This window comes from Dipteris shenzhenensis, chromosome 21 (genome assembly GCF_047967505.1).
Source record: "Dipteris shenzhenensis isolate YYH24624 ecotype China chromosome 21, Dip_SZ_1.0, whole genome shotgun sequence".
NCBI classification, from domain to species: domain Eukaryota; kingdom Viridiplantae; phylum Streptophyta; class Polypodiopsida; order Gleicheniales; family Dipteridaceae; genus Dipteris; species Dipteris shenzhenensis.
In genome coordinates, this window is record NC_141616.1 from 27,351,079 (window position 1) to 27,371,251 (window position 20,173).

The following is a 20,173-nucleotide window of genomic DNA, read 5'->3' on the forward strand; positions in this document are numbered from 1 at the left end:
TTCTTTTGCAGGCTCCAATAATTTCCTATAGTAACAACACAATATGCCTATATCATTCAACACCTCCATTCTTGTTTTGTGGTAATGGACGAAATAGATATAGTCATTTGAGAGCATTTTTGAGTATACAAAATGATAAATTTCAATCTAACCTTGCTTCCTGAATTCTTCGCTTGCATCCACCAGTCCCAGCCTTCAAATTTGCAATGTTTTTAATCTTCCTACTTCGTAGTCTGTCTCCAAGCACGGTTCTATTCTTTCTTGCTCTTGTCAACTCTTTTATACTCTTTGAATGCTCCTCAATTTCATTCTGCAACTGCTGCTCCAATTTTGCACGAATGGCTATCTCCTACATCCTGGCCCCCTTTTCTTGTAGGTACATCATTTTATACGTTTCTGCAAATGCAGACTATGCTGAAATATAACCAAGAAGTCCATTTTGTCCATCGCCGGCAAACCTCAGTAATGTGGTGGGATTGACAAATGGAGGCGTAGAGTTTTTTACTTGACATTTTGGATATATGCTTCCATCGCACCATAAGTCAATATGTTGAAGCCCTTCACTTCTCATATTTTCCCACTGTTGAGCATTCAGCACCGTATCCTTTTGTCTTTTTTGTGCTGGAGCATATTGTTCTTCCAAGTCGATGTGAAGATGGTGTAATCACTTCTTCTGAGATAGTGACTCACTAGTGTCGGCCATTTTTTGTGCTTCTGAGGTTGCGAAGTTTGCTTATCAATCTCATAGTCATTTTGTAACATGAATCATGGAAGTGTGGTGGTATCCATGTAAATATTTTGAAAACGTGCAATCACCAAGTTTAGTGATGGATTCTTTATGAAAGGCCTGCACACGTCGGCAAAAGAGATGCGGAATCTTCAGGAAACAAAAAAAAAACTAAGGAGATATTTAATGCAAAATCGTGTTAGTTAGACAAAAGATTATCTTATTCCTTTTTGAACTGACAGTTCTGTAGTCCTTACTGACAGTTCTGAGCCACGTTTTCGTATTTTACTATTTTTGAGGTCTTTTAGGAGAGAAATAAATCAAAAAATAGTGAATTTCTTACAGGGCCCCAAAAGGAGCTCCCTTTTTCCCTAATGATAGACCTGTTAATGGCCATAGCAATCGAGCAAGAATAAAGGGCAGCACAGGAAGCACAACTTGTCACTGTTCAACTCCATTTGCAAGTAGTCGCTTAGTGGGGATAGCAACAACCCCCTCCATCATCAACATACTGCACAACGTAGGCAAGGAAATCCTATGGGCAGTTTTATGATCAAATAAGTGCATGAAAATATGTTTGGGCAGGTTGCTTCTAGGAGCTCTTTGATTTAATCTATGAAGGATAAAGCATGGAGCCTTAGTGAAAGTTTTGGCACAGCGGACTATTGGCCATTCCAACAAACAGCATCCCTAGCCATATTCAAACTTGAGCATGACAACATGATGCTCCTACAGTTTCCATACACATGGTAAGGCAGTTCCCAATAAATGAAGTACAATAATATTCACTTTTACTAATGTAAGCATAGAAACCAAAATCAAGTATTGGTGTCTATTTCTAAAATCCTCACCCTAAGTGTCCAATGCAAAGTTAGTAGAGGCTGGCTGATCTATTCTCTCACACTCAAGACACGCATGCAACTCCAGCATAAAAGGTCAGCACAATGGAGGACAAAGGGAAGGGAAGTGGGACATTTAAGTGCAGAGGGGTGGAACTGTAATGAGACTCTCACATCAGATCTGGACAATTTCTGTAAAGATTTACACAGACAGAGACGTTTGAGAGGGGACTTCTCGTACTTTCATGTATACACATGGGAATCACCTTTGCCAAATGACATGCAACATAATGGACCTCTCAAATGAAGTGGGGGCATGGCTGTTCTTTTTTGCTCTCACCTATGGGGGATTGTCAAGGTGTTGAAGTGTGATAACAATGCATGGTTTCATTGTTAAAGCCCGCAGTTGACACCTTCAAATTTGTTGAATAGTGCAGCTTGCTATTTCCTACTAAAAACATTGGAATATACAATATTCTATGTTTGAAATGAAGGCTTCAATCTTACCTTACCCACTTCCCTTGAAGCATTATTTTCCCAGCAACATGGTAAAGTACACTCCTAGTATCTGTTGCTCTATTTCCATATAGCCACCCAACCATAGGCACCTCCTCATTTTCTATATCTACATCTCCCAATGGAGGCTATTTATAGGCCAGTAGGCCATCCAAAACTAGAGAACTTTAGCCTACCAATCTGGATACAATGGCCTGCTACTACTGCTATCCACCATCTTCCAATCTCAGCATGTATGTTGGGCTCTTACCTATGGTTCTGATGCTGCCACAAGCTTTCAAGCCATAAACCAAATTTGAAGACACACTATCTAGTTGCATCTTGGTAAAACAGTTTAGTATTTCTTTACAAAGTCCATGCTCAACATATCCTCCAATTATTGCAGTCCATGAGACTACATTGTGAGCATAACCCTGTCAAATACATTGCTTGATTTCACAAGGAATCCAAATATGGCATACACATCAACCAAGGTACTGCCACAAGCTTTTAATATGGATTGAATGCTACCACAAGCTTTCAAGATGCAAATATATGTGATAGTAGACGTAGGTATGCCCTCCAATTGCGTCCATTTGAAATAGTTCAGTGCTTCCTTGCCAAGCCTATGAGCAGCATACCCTCCAACTAGTATGGTCTAGGAGACTATATCTTGAACTTGAAGCTTGTGAGATAGTTCTAGTGCTTTTCCAAGCAAGTCACATTTGTCATACATGTCAACCAAGGTGCTTCTAAGAAAAGTATGTTTTCAGATAATTGTCTGGTAATTTCAGCGTGTATTTGTGACCTTTTTTTGCTACTTTCAGCCTAGCACAAACCTTCAAAAGGGTCACAAATATGTAGATGCTAAATAAAGATAAATACGCGAGTTTCTTCTACTCAAGACATTTAGTGCTTCATTAGCAAGCCGATGTTCAGCATATCCTGCCAATCTCCTTGCTTTGCACATCCTCCCACACATCCCACCCATCTTGACAAGTGTAGTTCCCAAAGCCATGTGTTGGAGACATCCATTCCAAGTAATCCTCATTGGGTCAATTGACAGTTCCAACATAAATTGCAATATGCTTTGCTATGTGGCCATATGAAATGTTTGCTTCCAGCTTGCTTATGGCAGTCCTAGAGACCAACATAAATTGCCATATGCTTTGCTGTGTGACCATATGCCATGTTTGTTGTTAGCTTGCATGTGAGCTTTTGTGTGGTACAATACCACATCATTGTTGCTGTTTGTTGCAATCGTACACTTCTAACATGGAACATTGAATTCTTGGTAAATAGCTATACAACATTGGCTATCAATGATTTTAGAATGGTTGAATCATCTTGTCTAGAACCAATACCATCCAAGATCCATTTGCTTTGCATGTGAACGTTCTTGTCTAGAACCAATATCATCCAAGATCCGTTCTGGAACAGGGGAACGCTATTCCAAAGGTTGAGCAACAACTTCCACCCAGACAGGGCATCTGTGTTTGATCAAAGCCTGATAATCTCTGGTAGGCGACTAGGGCAACACGTGAACCATCTACTGCCCATAGAAGAGACGAGAGTGCTCCAATAAAATCTGTCTATGCTCTTCATCTGCCATGATCACTTCAAAAAAGCCTCTTGCTGCATAATGAACTTTTTTGACATAGCAACCACCCAGGGTTCTAGTCAACCAGTACCAACATCTACAGCAGCAGGCATACGTCCTTGAAAAAAGATAATAATGGCATGCTTGGCATATTCCTTAACAGGGTCAAAAATATCATCCACCTCCACCATGATGCCCATGGTGGGAACTGGATCCTTCCAACTATGAGTGTCTTCAAAACCCTCATGCATCACCTCATAGACAAGTTGAGCCATGAAGAGGGTCATCCTAACCCATAACCTGCTTTTGTTTTTTGTGTTGCACTGATCTATCTTTCTGAAAAGCTTTTTCATAAGGACAAACCGCCATTTGAAGGTGAGAGGAAGTTTGAAAATACGGAAAGAGCTTACAGTATGGAAGCTATACAATGCAAAAGGACAAAAACTGTATAGTAACATTCTCATCCTGTACGGATTTTTGCATGCGTGTACAGAGTGCTTGAATGCAAGTATAGAGTCCCTGCCTGTAAGTAAGGAATCCTTGTGTGGACAGCAAAACACAAACAGAATAGAGAGACTATGCAGGGAATGTATGGGAGGGCCCACGTGAAGCAAAGCAAAAGTACGGAAGATCCATACAAACTGTATGGCAAAAAACAACAGGTGATGGAGTTGTACGACTGATGACAGACAACAAAACACAAACAAAACGGAAGGGCTGCACTGAGAATGTACGGAGGGACAACTTGACATAAGCAAACGTATGGATGATCCATACAAACTGTACGGCCAAAAAAAAGTGCAGGAGACTCGTCTGTACGACTGATGAACAAGAGGTTGTACGGCTTGTAGGAGGGAAGTATGGCCTACGTGAAGAACCAAGGAGGCTAGATCACCACACCCTCTCTCTCACAACCACCAACACTCACCACACACACGCCTCACACACACTTTTTTTAGTGAAATCTTTTATTTCTGTGTGGGAAACCCACCAATAATTACAAAGGAAAAATTTACAAGTAAAGCCTCAGAGCATAAGTCATGAGGCAACCAAGTAAAAAGTTATAAGATCAAACTGGAGGAGGATCAAACACAACATCCTCCAGTTTCAGATTGTTGCTTTGTAAAAATTGATGCAATGAAGAAACTGCACCGTCAATAAAAACCACCTATTTTTTGCCCTTGTGATTCTTCTTAATCTAAGCGGGGAGCCTGAATTTTTGAATCACAGGGTCCAAAACCTGTTGCAACATAGGATGAAAAGGCTCCAGAGAAAAAGAAACATCTGCATCCTGAACAGAAAGAGACTCTGGCATAGTCTTCACAGGCATAAGAACTAGATCAATATCTGTACTTTTTGAAGGAGCATTTGACGAAAGAGCTACATCAGATATGTCATGACTCATCATGTCAGCTTCAGTCGGGGTATCAACCAGAGAGAGCATGTGCAACATCCTATAAGATCCCCTCTGCAAGGGGCACATCCATATCCTAAGGAGAAGGAGGCTAATGGTGCTCACGAAGGACGCAATCCTAAGCTTCTTTAGCAAGAGAAAGATTGGCCTGTGATTTATCTACCTTAATCCACTAGTGCTTCAGAGCAGTAGAAGAAGGCTTCTCCAATGAAGCCATAGCAGAACCCGGAGGAAAAGGAATAGTAACCTTGACAGCTGAAGAAGGAGCAGGAGGAGTGGTCCTAGATGCAAAAGGACAATTACATGCAAAATGACCAACCTGGCGGTACTGATAACATGCTGTAGGAAAAGAGGCAGAATGCAACCTGATGCGCATCGGATGAGAAAACCCAAATCAAGATCCAAAGTAGAGGGCACAGGCTGCATCATATCCTATAAAATACAAAGTCGAACATCTCGGGTAGCCTACAAAAACTCCTATCTCGAAACATAAAGAGGCCTCCCTAAAAGCGCTGCAAGAGTAGGAAGATGCTGAAGAAGAGGCACGGGCAACACTTTGAGGGTAATCCAAACCGGACAGTGAGTCAGAAGAGAGGTTGACAGATCAAAAAGCAGATCCCAAGGCATCACATAAGCGAAAAAACCAACCCCATGAATACTAGCACAAGTAACAAGGCTGTCCACCACATCAAACGAAGAGCAGTGGGCATAATAAAAACATTTTCCCAGAAAGACAAAAGAGGAGATGCAATCCTGACCCACTGTAACTTCAACCCAACGACGAAGTTGAGTTGTAGATAAAACCCTACCCATAAAATGGAGACAGAACCCAAACTTCTGAGCCTGTCGAAGACCGAAAACCAGAAGGACAAGATCCAAAGAACAAACCGAAGGGGAAGCCAATGGAGGAATATCTATGCAAGAAGCAGAACACAACTGACGAAGAAGGCCCAGCTGGAGTGAAGGACCATCCGTAACATCGAGCTTCGCAGATTTGACAAAATGTGAGGGAACCAAACTACCGCGCTTCCTCCGAATAAAGACACATGCAAGAGGAGGAGAGGTAGAAGGAGGAACTGATGCAGAGAACACAAAAGATCCATGAAGGACAAATTGATGTAATGGGATCATACCAAGATCTATGGTTGTGAGTGATCATGTGAGTGAGTGTGTGAACACGTGTGTGTGTGTGTAGGTGTGCTTGAGTTAGGTGTGACTGATGATGTGTCAGTCAGTAGGTGTGATTAAGGGAATATAGGAGTGTGGTGTGTGATTGAGAGATTCTAGGAGACATTGGTAGGCTTCCTGATTGAGATGATTGTGGATCTAGATTCCACCTACTCATTGCCAGTTGCCTATATGTACTCCATTCTATGAATGAATCAATTGCTCATTGCCTTCATACTCGGGCCATTGTCTCTACCTCTTGTCTACCTCCATCATGCTTCCATGCTTGCACCAACATGTGGTATCAGAGCCTTTCCACCCTCCTTGAGCCTCCACCCACATCCTAGTGCCACCTCCTCATCATCTTCTTCAACCTTCTTCCATGTCTATCCCATTTTCCTCAATTCTGCCCAAATCTTGCAACATCGATTTCTCCACATCCGACCGTTAACTTTCAAAATCCTTCCGACTCCAGCTTTCACACACTAAGGCACACCTTTCCACTGTTGGGATCAACAAAATTATACTCTGAGCCACCGTGCCGCCCTATTCTTTGATCACTGAAATTCCTCAAATTTTCGCCTCTATAGTCACAATTTCGACCTACCCTATTAGCTGCACTTGGACAACACTTAGGTCTAGCTACTGCCAAAATTTAAGCTCAATGTTACCATAGACGAGGGAGATATCACTATTTCTTTGGCCAACTTTCCTGATGTAATGCCAGATTACTGTGCACACTATTTCACCCATCCTTTGTGTTGCTAGTAGGCCTCAGTAAGGGCTTTCATTTCCACCCAAAAGCCCCTTGGGTGCTGCTCAGGATAGGTCAAATTTGATCCTCCAATCTCTATTTGCTCAATTTGGGGATTTCTCTCAAATCTCCTTCATGGCTGAAGCATTGCAAGTGGTTAGATGCTCAAAAGTTTCAATATTTTAATGGTTTTTCTTGGCATTGATGGGTGTTGGTCATACGAGTAGATGGATGAAGTATTTAATGCTCCAAAGTTGGTCTATCACTATGCAAATCATGTTTTTCAAGACATATGCTTGGATGAAAGGTTATATTGGTCACAAGAATGCATCATTCATGATGTTTCAGACTGGTTCAGTGATGTATGCAACCCCTTTGCTTTTCTATGTGGATGATATGCTCTATGCATACTACAAAAGTTTGACGTTAATTATGTATGGTTTATGTTTCATACACTATGCTATGCAACATTGAAGCATATGATGGATACTCTTCATAAGTTCTCTACCTTGGCTTTGCCTAAAATGCATGTAATGGTGAAAGGTTATATGCTTCACTTGAGTAGTGATTTGATGAGCATAGATCTGAAGATCAAGGAAGACATTATGTGCCTCAATGGTGATATACTAGCTATACTAGCTAGTGATTCTTTTATGAAGAAGAAGGATGCAAGCAAGATCAAAGGGCAAAGGAGTTAACTACAAGAAGGGCTACACCAAGAACCTCTCCAATGACAATGTACCTCACACTATGATAGCTTGGAAGAGAAGGAGGAAAATAACAAGATATGCCATCAAAGGAGAAAATTTCCCGACATCTTCAATTAGAATTTTTTTTTGTGGTCAATAAGGGTTCTCTGCTTTGGGATGTCCCCCTCAAATGATTATTAGTCTTATGTTTTACCTTGTTAGACCTATGGAAACTTCCCATGCATAGTCATTGTCCAATCTTCCAAATTGTAAACCAAGAGACCAAAGTCAGAGTGAGATCATGTTGAGGTGAGAATGCCCAAATGAGTCTACTGCTGATGCAACTAGAGTGAGTACCAGGTTGTGGATCATGTGTGTTGTCACTAAAGGTGGGCAAGCCATGAGGTTTCCCATGGACTACTACAAGGGTTGAGGTCATCAATTTATGGAGGGAATGAAGGACAAATTGATGTAATGGATCATACCAAGGTGTATGGTTGTGAGTAATCATGTCAATGTCAGTACGAGTTGTACAACCCCAGGCTGTACGAACAGGTTAGGAAAAAGCAATTGGATGGTGAAGGTAAGTACAAAAGATACGACTAAAGCAACCTATGTGAACAGAGCAGAAAAGAACAGAGGTACAGACGCGAGGATATCAAGCTGTACGAACAATAGGAAGAAGAGCAAAGGTACAAACGAAAGAGAGAGGGAGCAGCAACAAAAACCTCCATCTCCACTCTCTCACACACATACTTTATTTTTTTGTGAAATCTTTGATCGATTATATTATATGAGTAGCAATCTCAAAATAAGGTGCTACAATTATATCAAATGAAAATTTTAGTATATGCCAAAAAGACCTCATGATCTATGCAATGAGTCTACAAGCAATCAAAGAAAGATTGCTGCAAAGAACACCTGAAAAAGACAAACAGAGAGAGTAAAATCACAAAAGACTTTACAATTCCTATATGTCCATAAAGTCCATAGTGCCCAATAGCAAACCCAAACGAAGAAACGATAAAACTCCGGTTTGGATGGATGAAAGCCAAAAGAACTTCCCAAACGGAACAGATAGGAATCTCGCTCGCAGGCGCTGTCAAAGCAAATCAAAAAACTCATGAGCACGTACAATGTAAAAACAAGTGAGGAACAGTCTCCGAAGAAGTATAACATATGTAACAAAGTACATGAGCAATGTGTTGATGAGCTAATAGCTGTCCAGATGAAAACACTCCCAAAAAAACTCGGCAAAAGAAAACATGTTACTGAAGCGGTACTTATAGGCCCAAAGTTACTATAATCTTTTCCTCCACTACTTGACTGGGCGATGCATTCGCCAAACAAAATCACCGAAACCCAAGGTTGAGGCAAAAGGATTTTATACAATGCAAGTACAATAATTTGAGATAGTCTCAAAGGACGAGAAGAGAACCCTGAAGAAGTCAAAGTCCAATCTTCCAACCAGTCCTAGAGTTCCAAAGGAGGAATCGGAATAAAGGACGAAAGGATAGAAATAATTTATCGCCACAAAGGACGATAATGAGAGCCCAATCCATATGTAGTGGCTACTAGAGAAAAGGGAAGCACAGTACCAACATCATCTATAACATCAACAACCGAGGTGATGCCTTTAACCGAGACAAAGTAGGAACGTCGAGGTTCCTGTAAAGCCAAGGGAGACTGAAAGACTTTCAACCAGTGAATGCTTTCAGCTCTCAAAGAATTCCCAAGTAAAGATTACCATCCATTCCATTCCAGATGAAAAAGAACATGCTTCCAATCAAGAAGCAAGCGAAAGACAAAAGGGCATCTAGGCAAAGTGCCATCAATGCAACCAAATAAGAATTCCCAATGATCAAGTTGCCAATGACCAAACGCAAAAATACTGATATGAGTGACCTCACACACACATAAAAAACCCTACACACCTCACACACACACACACACTCTCTCTCTCTCTCACACTTAACACTTCTTTTTTTTTTGTGAAACCACTGAAATTATAATAAGAAAAACTTTTTACAATGACAATAGCCTAGAAAACAGAGTATTCTGAAAAATCAAAAGCAGTGGGAATCTCTCTCTCTCTCACACACACACACACACACTTTTTCAATGAAAACCATGATTGTTTATATTACAAGAAAAGCCACATCAAAGCGAGGAGCTAAAAATTACATCAGCTGAAATCTCTGTATATGCTAAATATACATCGTGATCGATGTAGCGAGTCTACAAGCAATCAAAAAAAGATTGCTACAGAGAACGCTTGAAGAAAGCAAATAAAGAAAATGCTGGATCACCAAAGACTTTAAGTTTCCTGTTTATTCACAAAGTCCAAAGTGCCCAATAACGAACCCAAACAAAGAAAAGATAAAACTCCTGAGTGCGTGGATGAAAACCAAAGAGCCAAAAGAATTTCCCAAAAGCAAGAGTCGGGAATCTCCCTCTCTCTCACACACACACACACAAGCATGCGCTTCCAGCACGCAAACAGAGGCACATCCACATGCACTGCACGAGCACATAGAGAGAGAGAGAGAGAGAGAGAGAGAGAGAGAGTCTCATTACAATAAAGTGCATACAATTCAAATTCCACTGCATTTAAAACAGCTCATATTCTGATCTGCTCGAAATGTCCTTCAGAATCAGTAAAATGGGCTTTGCTTATTTACAGATGTTTTCCTCTGTGTCTGAATCAAAGTGTTGAGGGGTACTACCATGTTGCTGCAGTGATGCATAAAATCTAGTACTCCCGTGCACAGCCTGTGCAACACAGAGTTGTGTTGCTGACACGAAGAACCAATTCGTAACATAGGGGCTGCTTCGGGCACAATCCAAGTATGACATGCGACATACATGACCAATATTTTCGAATAGAGTAGATTGAAACCCTTTTAACGAACAATGATACTCAAGCATTGGTTAACTGGTACTTCAGATACTGTTCTACACTGTCCAGGCCACAGAGATTCTTCACCTTCTCCATTGTGGCTGGTGTATCTAGCCTCAAGTACCTCCCTGTAGCGTATCTCTCACCAGTAAAAGGATCTTCCCATGTTGCTTCTATTGCACGTTTTATGGCAGAATGGACTGAACCAGCAAGGAGTAGAGGAGGTTCTCCAGAGGCTACAACATGAAGCAGAGTATTAGAACCAGTGTGCCACAACCTTAACAAAGACGACTAAGAACTTCCCAATTTAGTCCAAAAATAAAAGTCCTTGAAAATTTACAAGAGGTATCTTATGATGAGCATGCAAAGCCTGTAAGAGTTATTGCGAGGAACCTGAGAGTGGTGTAGCTAGCAGTTAATAGTTAGTTAATTGTGTTTGTAGTTAATTAGTTAGTCTATACCTCGCCCTGAGCATGCATTGGCCATCTTAGAACGTTGTGAGTATTTTGAGGTTCTCACCGACCTTCATGGAGCTCCTGCACCATAGACCACTTCTCCAGATACCTTGACGGGCATGGTGGTTCTTCAAAGCTTGGAAGAGCTATGGCAGTGGCAGACTATGGTGACTGGTCACCATGCTTTCAACAGTAATGTGTGTTGTATTTTCTTTAAAGACCATGTAGATGAGAGACAATGCTGAAGACCTTTTGTACATGAGCAACAACAGAGTATTAAGCATGAACTCAAATACTCTATATGTCTCATGCTCAACAACTGTTCTTTTGCATTTGCTTTTTATACATCAATGCTGATATCTGAGTGAGTATATCAACATTTGTGTCATGTATTGGTATAATTCTTGAGAAGTTTTGCTCCACAATTGGTATCAGGGTAAATTGGGTTCTACATCTGCTTGCCTTTGATTGTGTATGAGGCACACTATGGAATCTTCAACAGAGATTTTGGTAAAGAAAATTCAATGGCCATGAATACCCAAGATGGGCTTGTAGTACTCTCATGTCACATCACAATAGAAGCCAAGTAAAATTACACACAAAGAAGAGGAAGCATACTTGACGGGTCAGTGCGGGGATCTCAAGAGTTTCTCCACAAGTTAAAGTATAACCTTTAAAGATCGGGAGAAGAAGCATCCTTGCTTCGCATGTGCTCCATTAATCTGAAAGACACCTGACTACCACATTCTTACAAAGACATTAACTTTCAGTCTCTGTAGAACATAGACGCATAGCACTGCCCGCTCCGCTTCCTCCCTTGCTAGGCTGTCCCCCCCTTCCTGCCTCTCTTCCCCTCCCATGCCCCTCTCTTCCCCACTCCTCCCTCTTCCAGCTCACCCCTTTTCTCCTCTGTCCCCCTCCCCTCCCAGGCTGTGTCAGGCAGGATCTCAGCCCGTTTGTGAGCCCACACCAGTTTGTTTTTGGTCTGGTCTTTTTCCTATACTGCCCCCGCCTTCTCACAAGGGACTGGTCTTGTTCTTATACCACCCTCGCCATCTCACAAGGGGCTCTTGCCTTCTGCCCCTTGGTTTCACTTCCTCGAACCCCTCTTAGGGTTTTCTGGCAGCGAGATGGGCATTCAAAGCCTTTTTTAGGGCTGCAGCAGCTCCTATTTTCACCTGTTTTAGGGCCCTCGTCTGAGATTTTGGTCATTCTGCCATCCCACTCAACCACAAACAGCTTTTGCAAGGAAGCAACTTTTCTTCCTTTCCTCTTTCTTTCTCCCCCTTCGTTTTTCCTTTTGCCTCTTCTTTCTCTTGCTAGGAGGTGATGGTTTTGTTAAATAAAGGGGTAAGGATTCAGAAGGTGACCTTTCGAGGGCTCAGATAGCAGCACCTTGAACATTCTCAACCAACCGGATCTCCCTCTCGCTAGGGGACAAACAACATGTACATAAAGTTATTCTCTCCCTTTGTTACGTCAACCATAATTACGGAAGCCCCTTGGCTTGCTTATGGTAAGGTGGGAAACCAGAGGGATCGATAGTGCTTGTAAAGATAGGGCCTTGAGAGCTTGGGTCTAGGGTCACCCTAGGCCTAGGCATTTTCGAAAGAGGTGCAAAGAATTGCTCGAGGGGGCTGAATGGAAGGAGTCCATTAGCAGACACATGGCACCAAGAGGGGAGGACACTTGGCAAGCACTAGGCTAGGGGGAGAGCTCTAGAGAGAATTCTTCAGGGTGCTAGAGAGAGGTAGATATATCTCTATGCAGTCGGGGAGATTCATCATCAGGAACTCGTGACTGGGTGGTAAACAGCCAAGAGATCCCTCTTGTTTAGGAATTTACACATTGGTATCAAAGTGGGTGAAAAGAAGGCTGAGAACTTGTTGATTACGAATGGAAGCTACTGGTGAAAATAGTCGTTACCTTCTACTCCATCGACAATAACAAAGACACGCCCACTGATGAAGCTGTTCAAAGCGTCGTTTCTGTTGGCTGAAAGGATCGTCTAAACTAATAGCGTGTATTAACCCTCTGAAAATCGTTACAATCAACGGCATATCGGATTCTTAAACCGGGCGACGATTGCAAATTTGATGACCTTTGTAACTGGCAAGTGAGCACCCTGTTGACAAGATCGACTTCCACACAACATTTTATGAAGGCTGCGACCTCATCTGCAACTTGACGTACAAAGATAAATCAGTCGCGTCGTGCAACATGATCTTTGTATAGAAGCAGACCTCGCATGGTTTGCAAGGAGACAAACGCTTTCAAAGGAAAGCAAAGAAGAGGCCATTGATGACCACTTTGCAACCGTGCTCATAGCATGCATCAAAGAGGGATTAGGAGCTATAGTCAGCTCTTAAAAAAAAGCAAAGCGATGCTTTGTAGCAACCGCGACTCGACCTGCACAGAAAAAGATGAACTCCGCGTCACGACAACTCACAGACAATAGAAGATAGATTGCCATGTCATTTAAAGGTTTAAAATGTTTCTTGAGTGTTTCCTTCATGCTTTATGTCCTCTCTTTTTTTCCTTCATCAACACATCATCACTCTTGACATAGCCCACTGGATACAAAGGTTGAGGAGACCACGCCCTCCGCCACAACGAGAGACAACTTGACAGACGCAAATCCGAGATGTCTTTGCAGCCCACCGGAGAGCCACCACGGTGTTGGGTTTCGGCTTCTAAGTTTCAATCTTTTTCCAGCTCCAGTTTTGTTTGAGCTCTTAAGCTCTTTAGCCTAGCGTAGCATAGCAGCCAGCAAGCATCCTAGCGTGCCCTTTGCTCCAGCCTATTGAGGCTTGTATCCTTCTCATTGGTGAACTTTGTCCCATAGGCCCGTGAGGACTCCCGCAAACGTTAATACATCTTTCTTTCTTTCTTTCTTTCTCTGTTCAATAAGGCTTCCCCTTAGCCCCCATTTTGTTTCTTTTCGTGGCAAAGATTGGTGAATAATTTTCTTTGGGCAGACTTGGACAGCACACGAAACACTCGGGTTAAGGTAATAGGGAAGACAGTGGATCTTCACCAAGAAGAGGGAGGGTTGGGTATCATCGATCCAGAGATGTAGAGTAGAGCCATATTAGGGAAGCTTATTGTCAAGGGTCTAGCTCCAAGCTCTAACCTTGGAAGCTCTTGCTCTGGCAAGGGCTCATAAGAAACACTCCATACATAGAAGGACAGTGACAACAATCTCACAAATGGATCTTAAAGGCGTCCTCTCTTACAAAGGGTTTCCATTAATGTGGAGCTTCATGAGAATGTGCCAGCATCTCTCAGGTAGCCTCATCCAAGCCACCCCCTAGGGCAAAGATGAGTTCGAGAGACAGCCCCTAATTTGGCACCCAAACTTTCGAGACCAAGAGGCTCATATGCTTGGGCAACGTAGGCACATTAGGTGGGCACAGAGGGACAACCCGGTGGTGCAATCCCTAGGTGCATGGAGTCACCTTTCCAATAAGCCTAAGGAGAGGCTAAGCACACGGCAACTCTAGTGAAGGAAGGAAAGACCCCTGCTGCGCAAGGTATAGTGGGATCCAAGAGAGTGATTCTAGCCATCCAGGATAGGGAACTTGGAGCAAGTGTGGAGGTGATCTTCTTCTCCCACACGACCCACATTGGAAGACAGCTTCAACTGTCTTCAACTGGATGCATCGGCATGTGACATTGGCTAGAGTAATATGTGTGTCATCATGCATGAGGTCCTTGGTTAGTTTTGGACCCACCTTTGACTAGCCTCTACCCGAGGAACATCTATTTCTTCTAGTTGGTAGCTCATGGAGGGCTACTAATGGGACCATGGCTAGAGCAGATGAGAGTAATAGACTTGTCACTACTATGAGGTAGGGGACCTCATCGTTGCATTTGCATTGTTGGTAGTTCATGGAGGTGCTCTTCTTCTCCCACCACCGCCCACATCGGAACACCACATCAGCTAGATGCAACGGCATGGAATCCCTCACGGGAGTGACATTGGCTAGAGTGATAGGTGTGGCATCATGCATGAGGTCCTTACCAAGTTTTGGACCCACCTCTGGAAGGTCTATTTCTTCTAGTTGGTAGCTCATGGAGGGCTACTAATAGAACCATGGCTAGAGTAGATATATCAAGATGAAACCACGAACATTCCCAAACTCATCCTCTAAAATTACCACACATCGTGCAGTTTCAATCTCATGATAGTCACTCATAAGATTGAAAACCATAAACTCCATCATGCATGGAAGTGACTAGCTACTATGACATCCCCACTGACATCATCAGCGCCCAATAGTGGGTGTAAACCATAGTATCAACATATGCTCTCACACACACAAATCCACACACCCACACATACTTGAGCGTCCAAGGTCTTCGTACACAGTTTCTGTTAGCACTCTAGAGTGTTGGGTGTATGTGACCCTCAGAGATCTTTTGTAGAAAGCTGAAATATTCCTTGTGCTTCGATTTGCTCGTAGAGGTAGGTGATGACAGCTCTCCACGCTTACAACAGCTCAATGTGCATATGATTGGGTGGTTTACGTGCTGCATGGTGGTGCTGGGCGGGGACCAATCAAGGTTGCAACATGGGGCAGTGCAAGATTCAGTGGCGGTTCGCGGTTCTTCTACAAAGATCGATGGCGAGGTAGTTTTCCTTCTCTTTGCTGAAACTCTCTCAATGAGAGTTGTTAATATTTGGTATTCATCTATGTATGGAGCAGCTGCTCTTAGGGTCCTTAGAGAGTCTTTTGAGTCATCACGATTGATGTAACTGCCAACAAACTCGGTAGCGTTGAGGCAATCCAGTCTAGTCATGTGTCGTCTTCTTCATACGTTCAATATGACGTCTTTTGTGATATCAACAAAGTTGCAATTCTTTTTTGTGAGTTGATAATTCGAGGGATGGTGTTTTATAGTCGTGCAAAAATTTGGTTTCCCTGCAACTACGTCAATTTATGGATGCATGCACTTGCACTAAAATCCTACAATTGGTATCAAAGCAAACGAGAGGGCTTGTGAGCATATCTGGTTGAGAGGGTCTGAGATGTGCCAAAATTGTTGGTTTCCAAATGGAATCCTGGAAGAAAGACAAAGCATATGCTTCAACTCTCAGATTCGACGGCAAGAACTATGATGCATGGCAGTTGCGGGCACGCGTCTATACCTCATGCAGAAAGGTTTGTGGGGCATCATCTCAGGCACAAACAAGAAACCAAAGGATAGTGAGTCAAACAAGCTCATTCTCTAGAAACAACACAAGGAAAAAGCAATCGGCATCTTAGGTAAGGCACTCGAGCCGGACTATTTTCATCATTTGGATGTCACCAAGAACACCTCTGACAACTCGACCATCTTGGAGAATCTCTTCAGAACAAAAATAAAGCAGGGATTTTCAGTTTTCCAATGCGTGAAAGTAAGAGTATGTTGAATCGTTTGCAATCTATCCTGAAGCAATTGTTTGCTCTGGGATCTAAGGTGGATAATGAGGACGCGAAAACTATACTTGTCTCTGCTATCTCTCAAAGATTTCCTGATCTAGTGCAAATCCTGCGAGTCAGCTCAGACAAAATGGATTTTGTCGACATGGTTGCTCTTTTACTGAGCGAGGAGAGAAGGCTAAGTTTACAATCTCCAATTGGGGAGCCCGCATATATAGCGTCCAGCAACAAAGGACAGAAAAAGAAGGATTATAGGAAAGGGAAAGAGTCTATGGCATGTTCATACTATGGGAAAGGAGGCCATGATGATCGTCACTGCTATAAGAAAGCATATGACCTGAAGTCCAAGAAGAAAAAGGTGTTAGCAGCCGAGGAAACTCCCCCAAGTGAAGATTTTGCAGGACTTACTTATTGCAGCCAACAAGGAACCAGTAGAGGACGGCTGGACCTTCTAGCTTCACCAAAAAGCTTTTATTTATGGGTTGTGCCCTGTGTGGGTAACCTAGTCGATACATTGTGCCCTGTATGGGTGATGTTTCGTCACATTGCCCTGTGTGGGTGGTGACTTTTTTCTTTTTGTGTTCTGGTTCTGAGTTCTCTATGTTACCTCCTCAGCTCACACGGGGGATTGTTGGGTGATGTGGCAGCTCTCCATGCTTATAACAGCTCAATGTGCATATGATTGGGTGCTTTATGTGTTGCATGGCGGTGCTGAGCATGGAACAATCAAGGTCACAGCATGGGGCGGTGCAAGATTCAGTGGCGGTTCACAGTTCTTCTACAAAGATCAATGGCGAGGCAGTTTTCCTTCTCTTTGTCGAAAGTTAATATCTAGTAGTATTCTATGTATGGAGCAGCTTCTCTTAGGGTCCTTAGAGAGTCTTTTGAGTCATCATGATTGATGCAACTGCCAATAAACTCGGTAGAGTTGAGGCTCCAATCTAGGTTTGTGTAGTCTTCTTCATACGTTCAATGTGGAGTCTTTTGTCGTATCAACAATGTTGCAATTCTATTTCTGAGTTGATCATTCAAACATTGAGTTGGAATCCTCAGAAACAGGTAACATAGCAGCCAGCTTCCCCTCTCTCTTGGTCAAACATCCCATGGATTGCTGATCTATGTTGTTTTCTCAATTCTCTAAAATAGAAGACTCTTTTCTTTGGAAAAAACCTTCCCATCTACATATTGGAACTTCAGATTTGGTGTGCTTTTGCTCGTCATGTTTGTCTTCTTCATTATCTATAGGCATGGAGCTTTGGTGTGCTAGGGATTAGTCCCCCTAAATTTATGTCACTTAGTATGACTCTAAATTATGCCTTCATACCTATGCCACAATATGTCCAAGCATGATCATCCAAAGACGTTGGAGACAAAGAGATTCATTAACAATCAGCAATGATTTATCAGGTCCCTTGGCAAAGCGACTCATAGAATTACTAAAACCTGTACACAACTTAGTGTATGCCAAAATGAGCCCAAAAGTAGTAAGGTAGGCAATGTCAATCCTAGTTCATCATAAACTGCAGCCTGAAATCCAGCATGAGTTTTCTCACTTAGACAAAATTACACAAAGAGAATAATGTGCTTGCATGAGTGTGTTCGTTTATGTGTATAATATTGACAAAGACACACCCACCACAAGCACACGCATACACATATACATACATAGATACATATGTATGTATATACACACACATACATATGTATCTATGCATACCATTTTCATATATTACATTTGTGTGCACACGTGGGTGTTGAGTGCATGTGTGTGCATGTGCATGTGCACCCATTGATGCATGTACTTTTGCCTACATGCGTGGTTTTTTTAAAGAGAGGGGGACACACACTCACACACCTTTGGATGAAAGTATACGATTCTGATGAGCAACTCCATTCAAGATCTCCACTGAGAAATGTTGTGGTATATTATCTATTGCTGGAGGCTTGTATGTCCAAGTGCCATTCGTGATAACTTTTCCATCGCTATCCACTTCATGTTCCTCAGTCATGAAAAATCCAATTCCTTGCACAAAGGATCCTTCAATCTACACATAAATTTGTCATTAGTTAATCTACAAGTCTAGCAAACTTGGATGCCACATAAACCTTAAAAAATCCATGACTTGACTAGGAGAAGTGCTTTGTTGCAAACATAAGCCAATTAACGAGCCAAAATACCATTGCATAATTATCCCAAGGAAAGTGATTTTCAATGGAAAAAGAGGAATTTTATGATTTTTTTGGCTAGCCCCCTTCCTCATATACTATCTACTTAGTATATTGTCTATGTTGGTATATTGTGTAAATGCTCTACTTTAAGCAAACAAACTTTTTTTATTGCCCTTATTTAAGAACATGTTATCCATGCTTTTATTTGCTTAATTGTGATTGAGCATATTTACCTATCTCAATTTTCTAGACACTTTATACTATCGTAGATTGTAGATTGAAGGGATGCCATATTCCAATCGGGAATGAAGCTGCTTTATATTTATCAAGAGAAGTGGTGGCATTGGCTACAATCATGACAAGTTAGAAGTTACTTTTTTCAAGGTGCTCACTCCACAACTATTTTTAATCCGCAAAATTGAAGCTTGCAATCTACACTTGTAAATAACATTGATTTCATGAGTTGTTGCCGTTAACAATGCTACTGGAATATGTGATGTGCATTATTGTTCTACTATTGAGTCATGGCCGTGGCTCTCTGTAGAAAACGGAGAGGGCAAATTTAGAGAAGGGGGACAGAATAGTAGCAGATAGGAGTCAGAAGAAGGGGAAAAGGGGGGGGGGGGGGGAGAGAGAGAGAGAGAGAGAGAGAGAGAGAGAGAGATTGCATCATCGTCATGTGTCAAAGACGAAGAAGTCTATCATGTTGTTAAAATTGTCCCTTTTAGCAAACTTGCTAACCCATAGAGAGCGTTTCTTGTTGTATATCTAGATGAGCATACCCAAAGTCATCCAAACAACACATAGTGATATGATGTATATAATTAATTACATAAAATATACTATATATAAATATATACGTAGCTAAGCATGTAGATATACATATTAACTATATGCACATAAATTAGCATTGTATTGGCAGTACGCACAAGGAAGGTGTGGTCTTGGTAGAAGAGGAGGGAGAGGAATACGAAGAATAGGCCAAGTAAAAGAAGGAGAAGGTGGTCATGGTTAGGTGGGAGCGGCGGCGGTGAAAATGGGGAAAGTGGAGAAGATAGCGGTGATGGTGGAGAAGACAGAGGTGGAGATGGTAATGGTGGTGGTGGTGGTCATGTTGGTGAGAGTGAGAAGGTGGGGTAGTGATGACAAAGAAGGTGGCGATGATGGTGGTAGTGGTGATGGCCTAGAATTGGAAGTGGAGGTGAGGTGGAGAAGGTGATGAGGTGAATCTGGAAGCAAAAGTGGACAAGGAGGAGGACGATGAAGACGACAACAACTAGAAGATAAACACATGATGTATGATATGGCATAGTATATGTCAATAAATGAAGTTGGTGTATTGATATAGACATTGAAACATGAGCACAAGGTCTTGGATTCAAGTCCTCAAAGTGCAATAGACAAGGTGTGCAACTTTGCAAAAAAAGCATGGCTACTTGTAGCTGCCCTTTCCCTCCTACTCAGAATAGGCAGCCTAGAAATGCTCGCATTTTATCGGGAAAGGATAACACTAAACAGTTACCCCATAAAGCAAAGCCG

General features: G+C 42.2%; 1 protein-coding gene across 1 annotated transcript in view; it reads right to left on the minus strand.

Annotated features, from left to right (window-relative positions):
* Positions 1-10,257: 10,257 nt before the first annotated feature.
* Positions 10,258-20,173, minus strand: part of LOC147888703 (putative aldehyde oxidase 2) — a 40,788-nt gene continuing 30,872 nt past the window's right edge. Inside the window, exons 9-10 of the mRNA XM_087392465.1 lie at positions 18,321-18,510; positions 10,258-10,820 (exon numbers count right to left, since the gene is read on the minus strand). Of these exons, the coding sequence (XP_087248591.1) occupies positions 10,606-10,820; positions 18,321-18,510 (405 nt within the window). The 3' untranslated portion in view covers positions 10,258-10,605. The remainder of the gene's footprint in view (positions 10,821-18,320; positions 18,511-20,173) is intronic.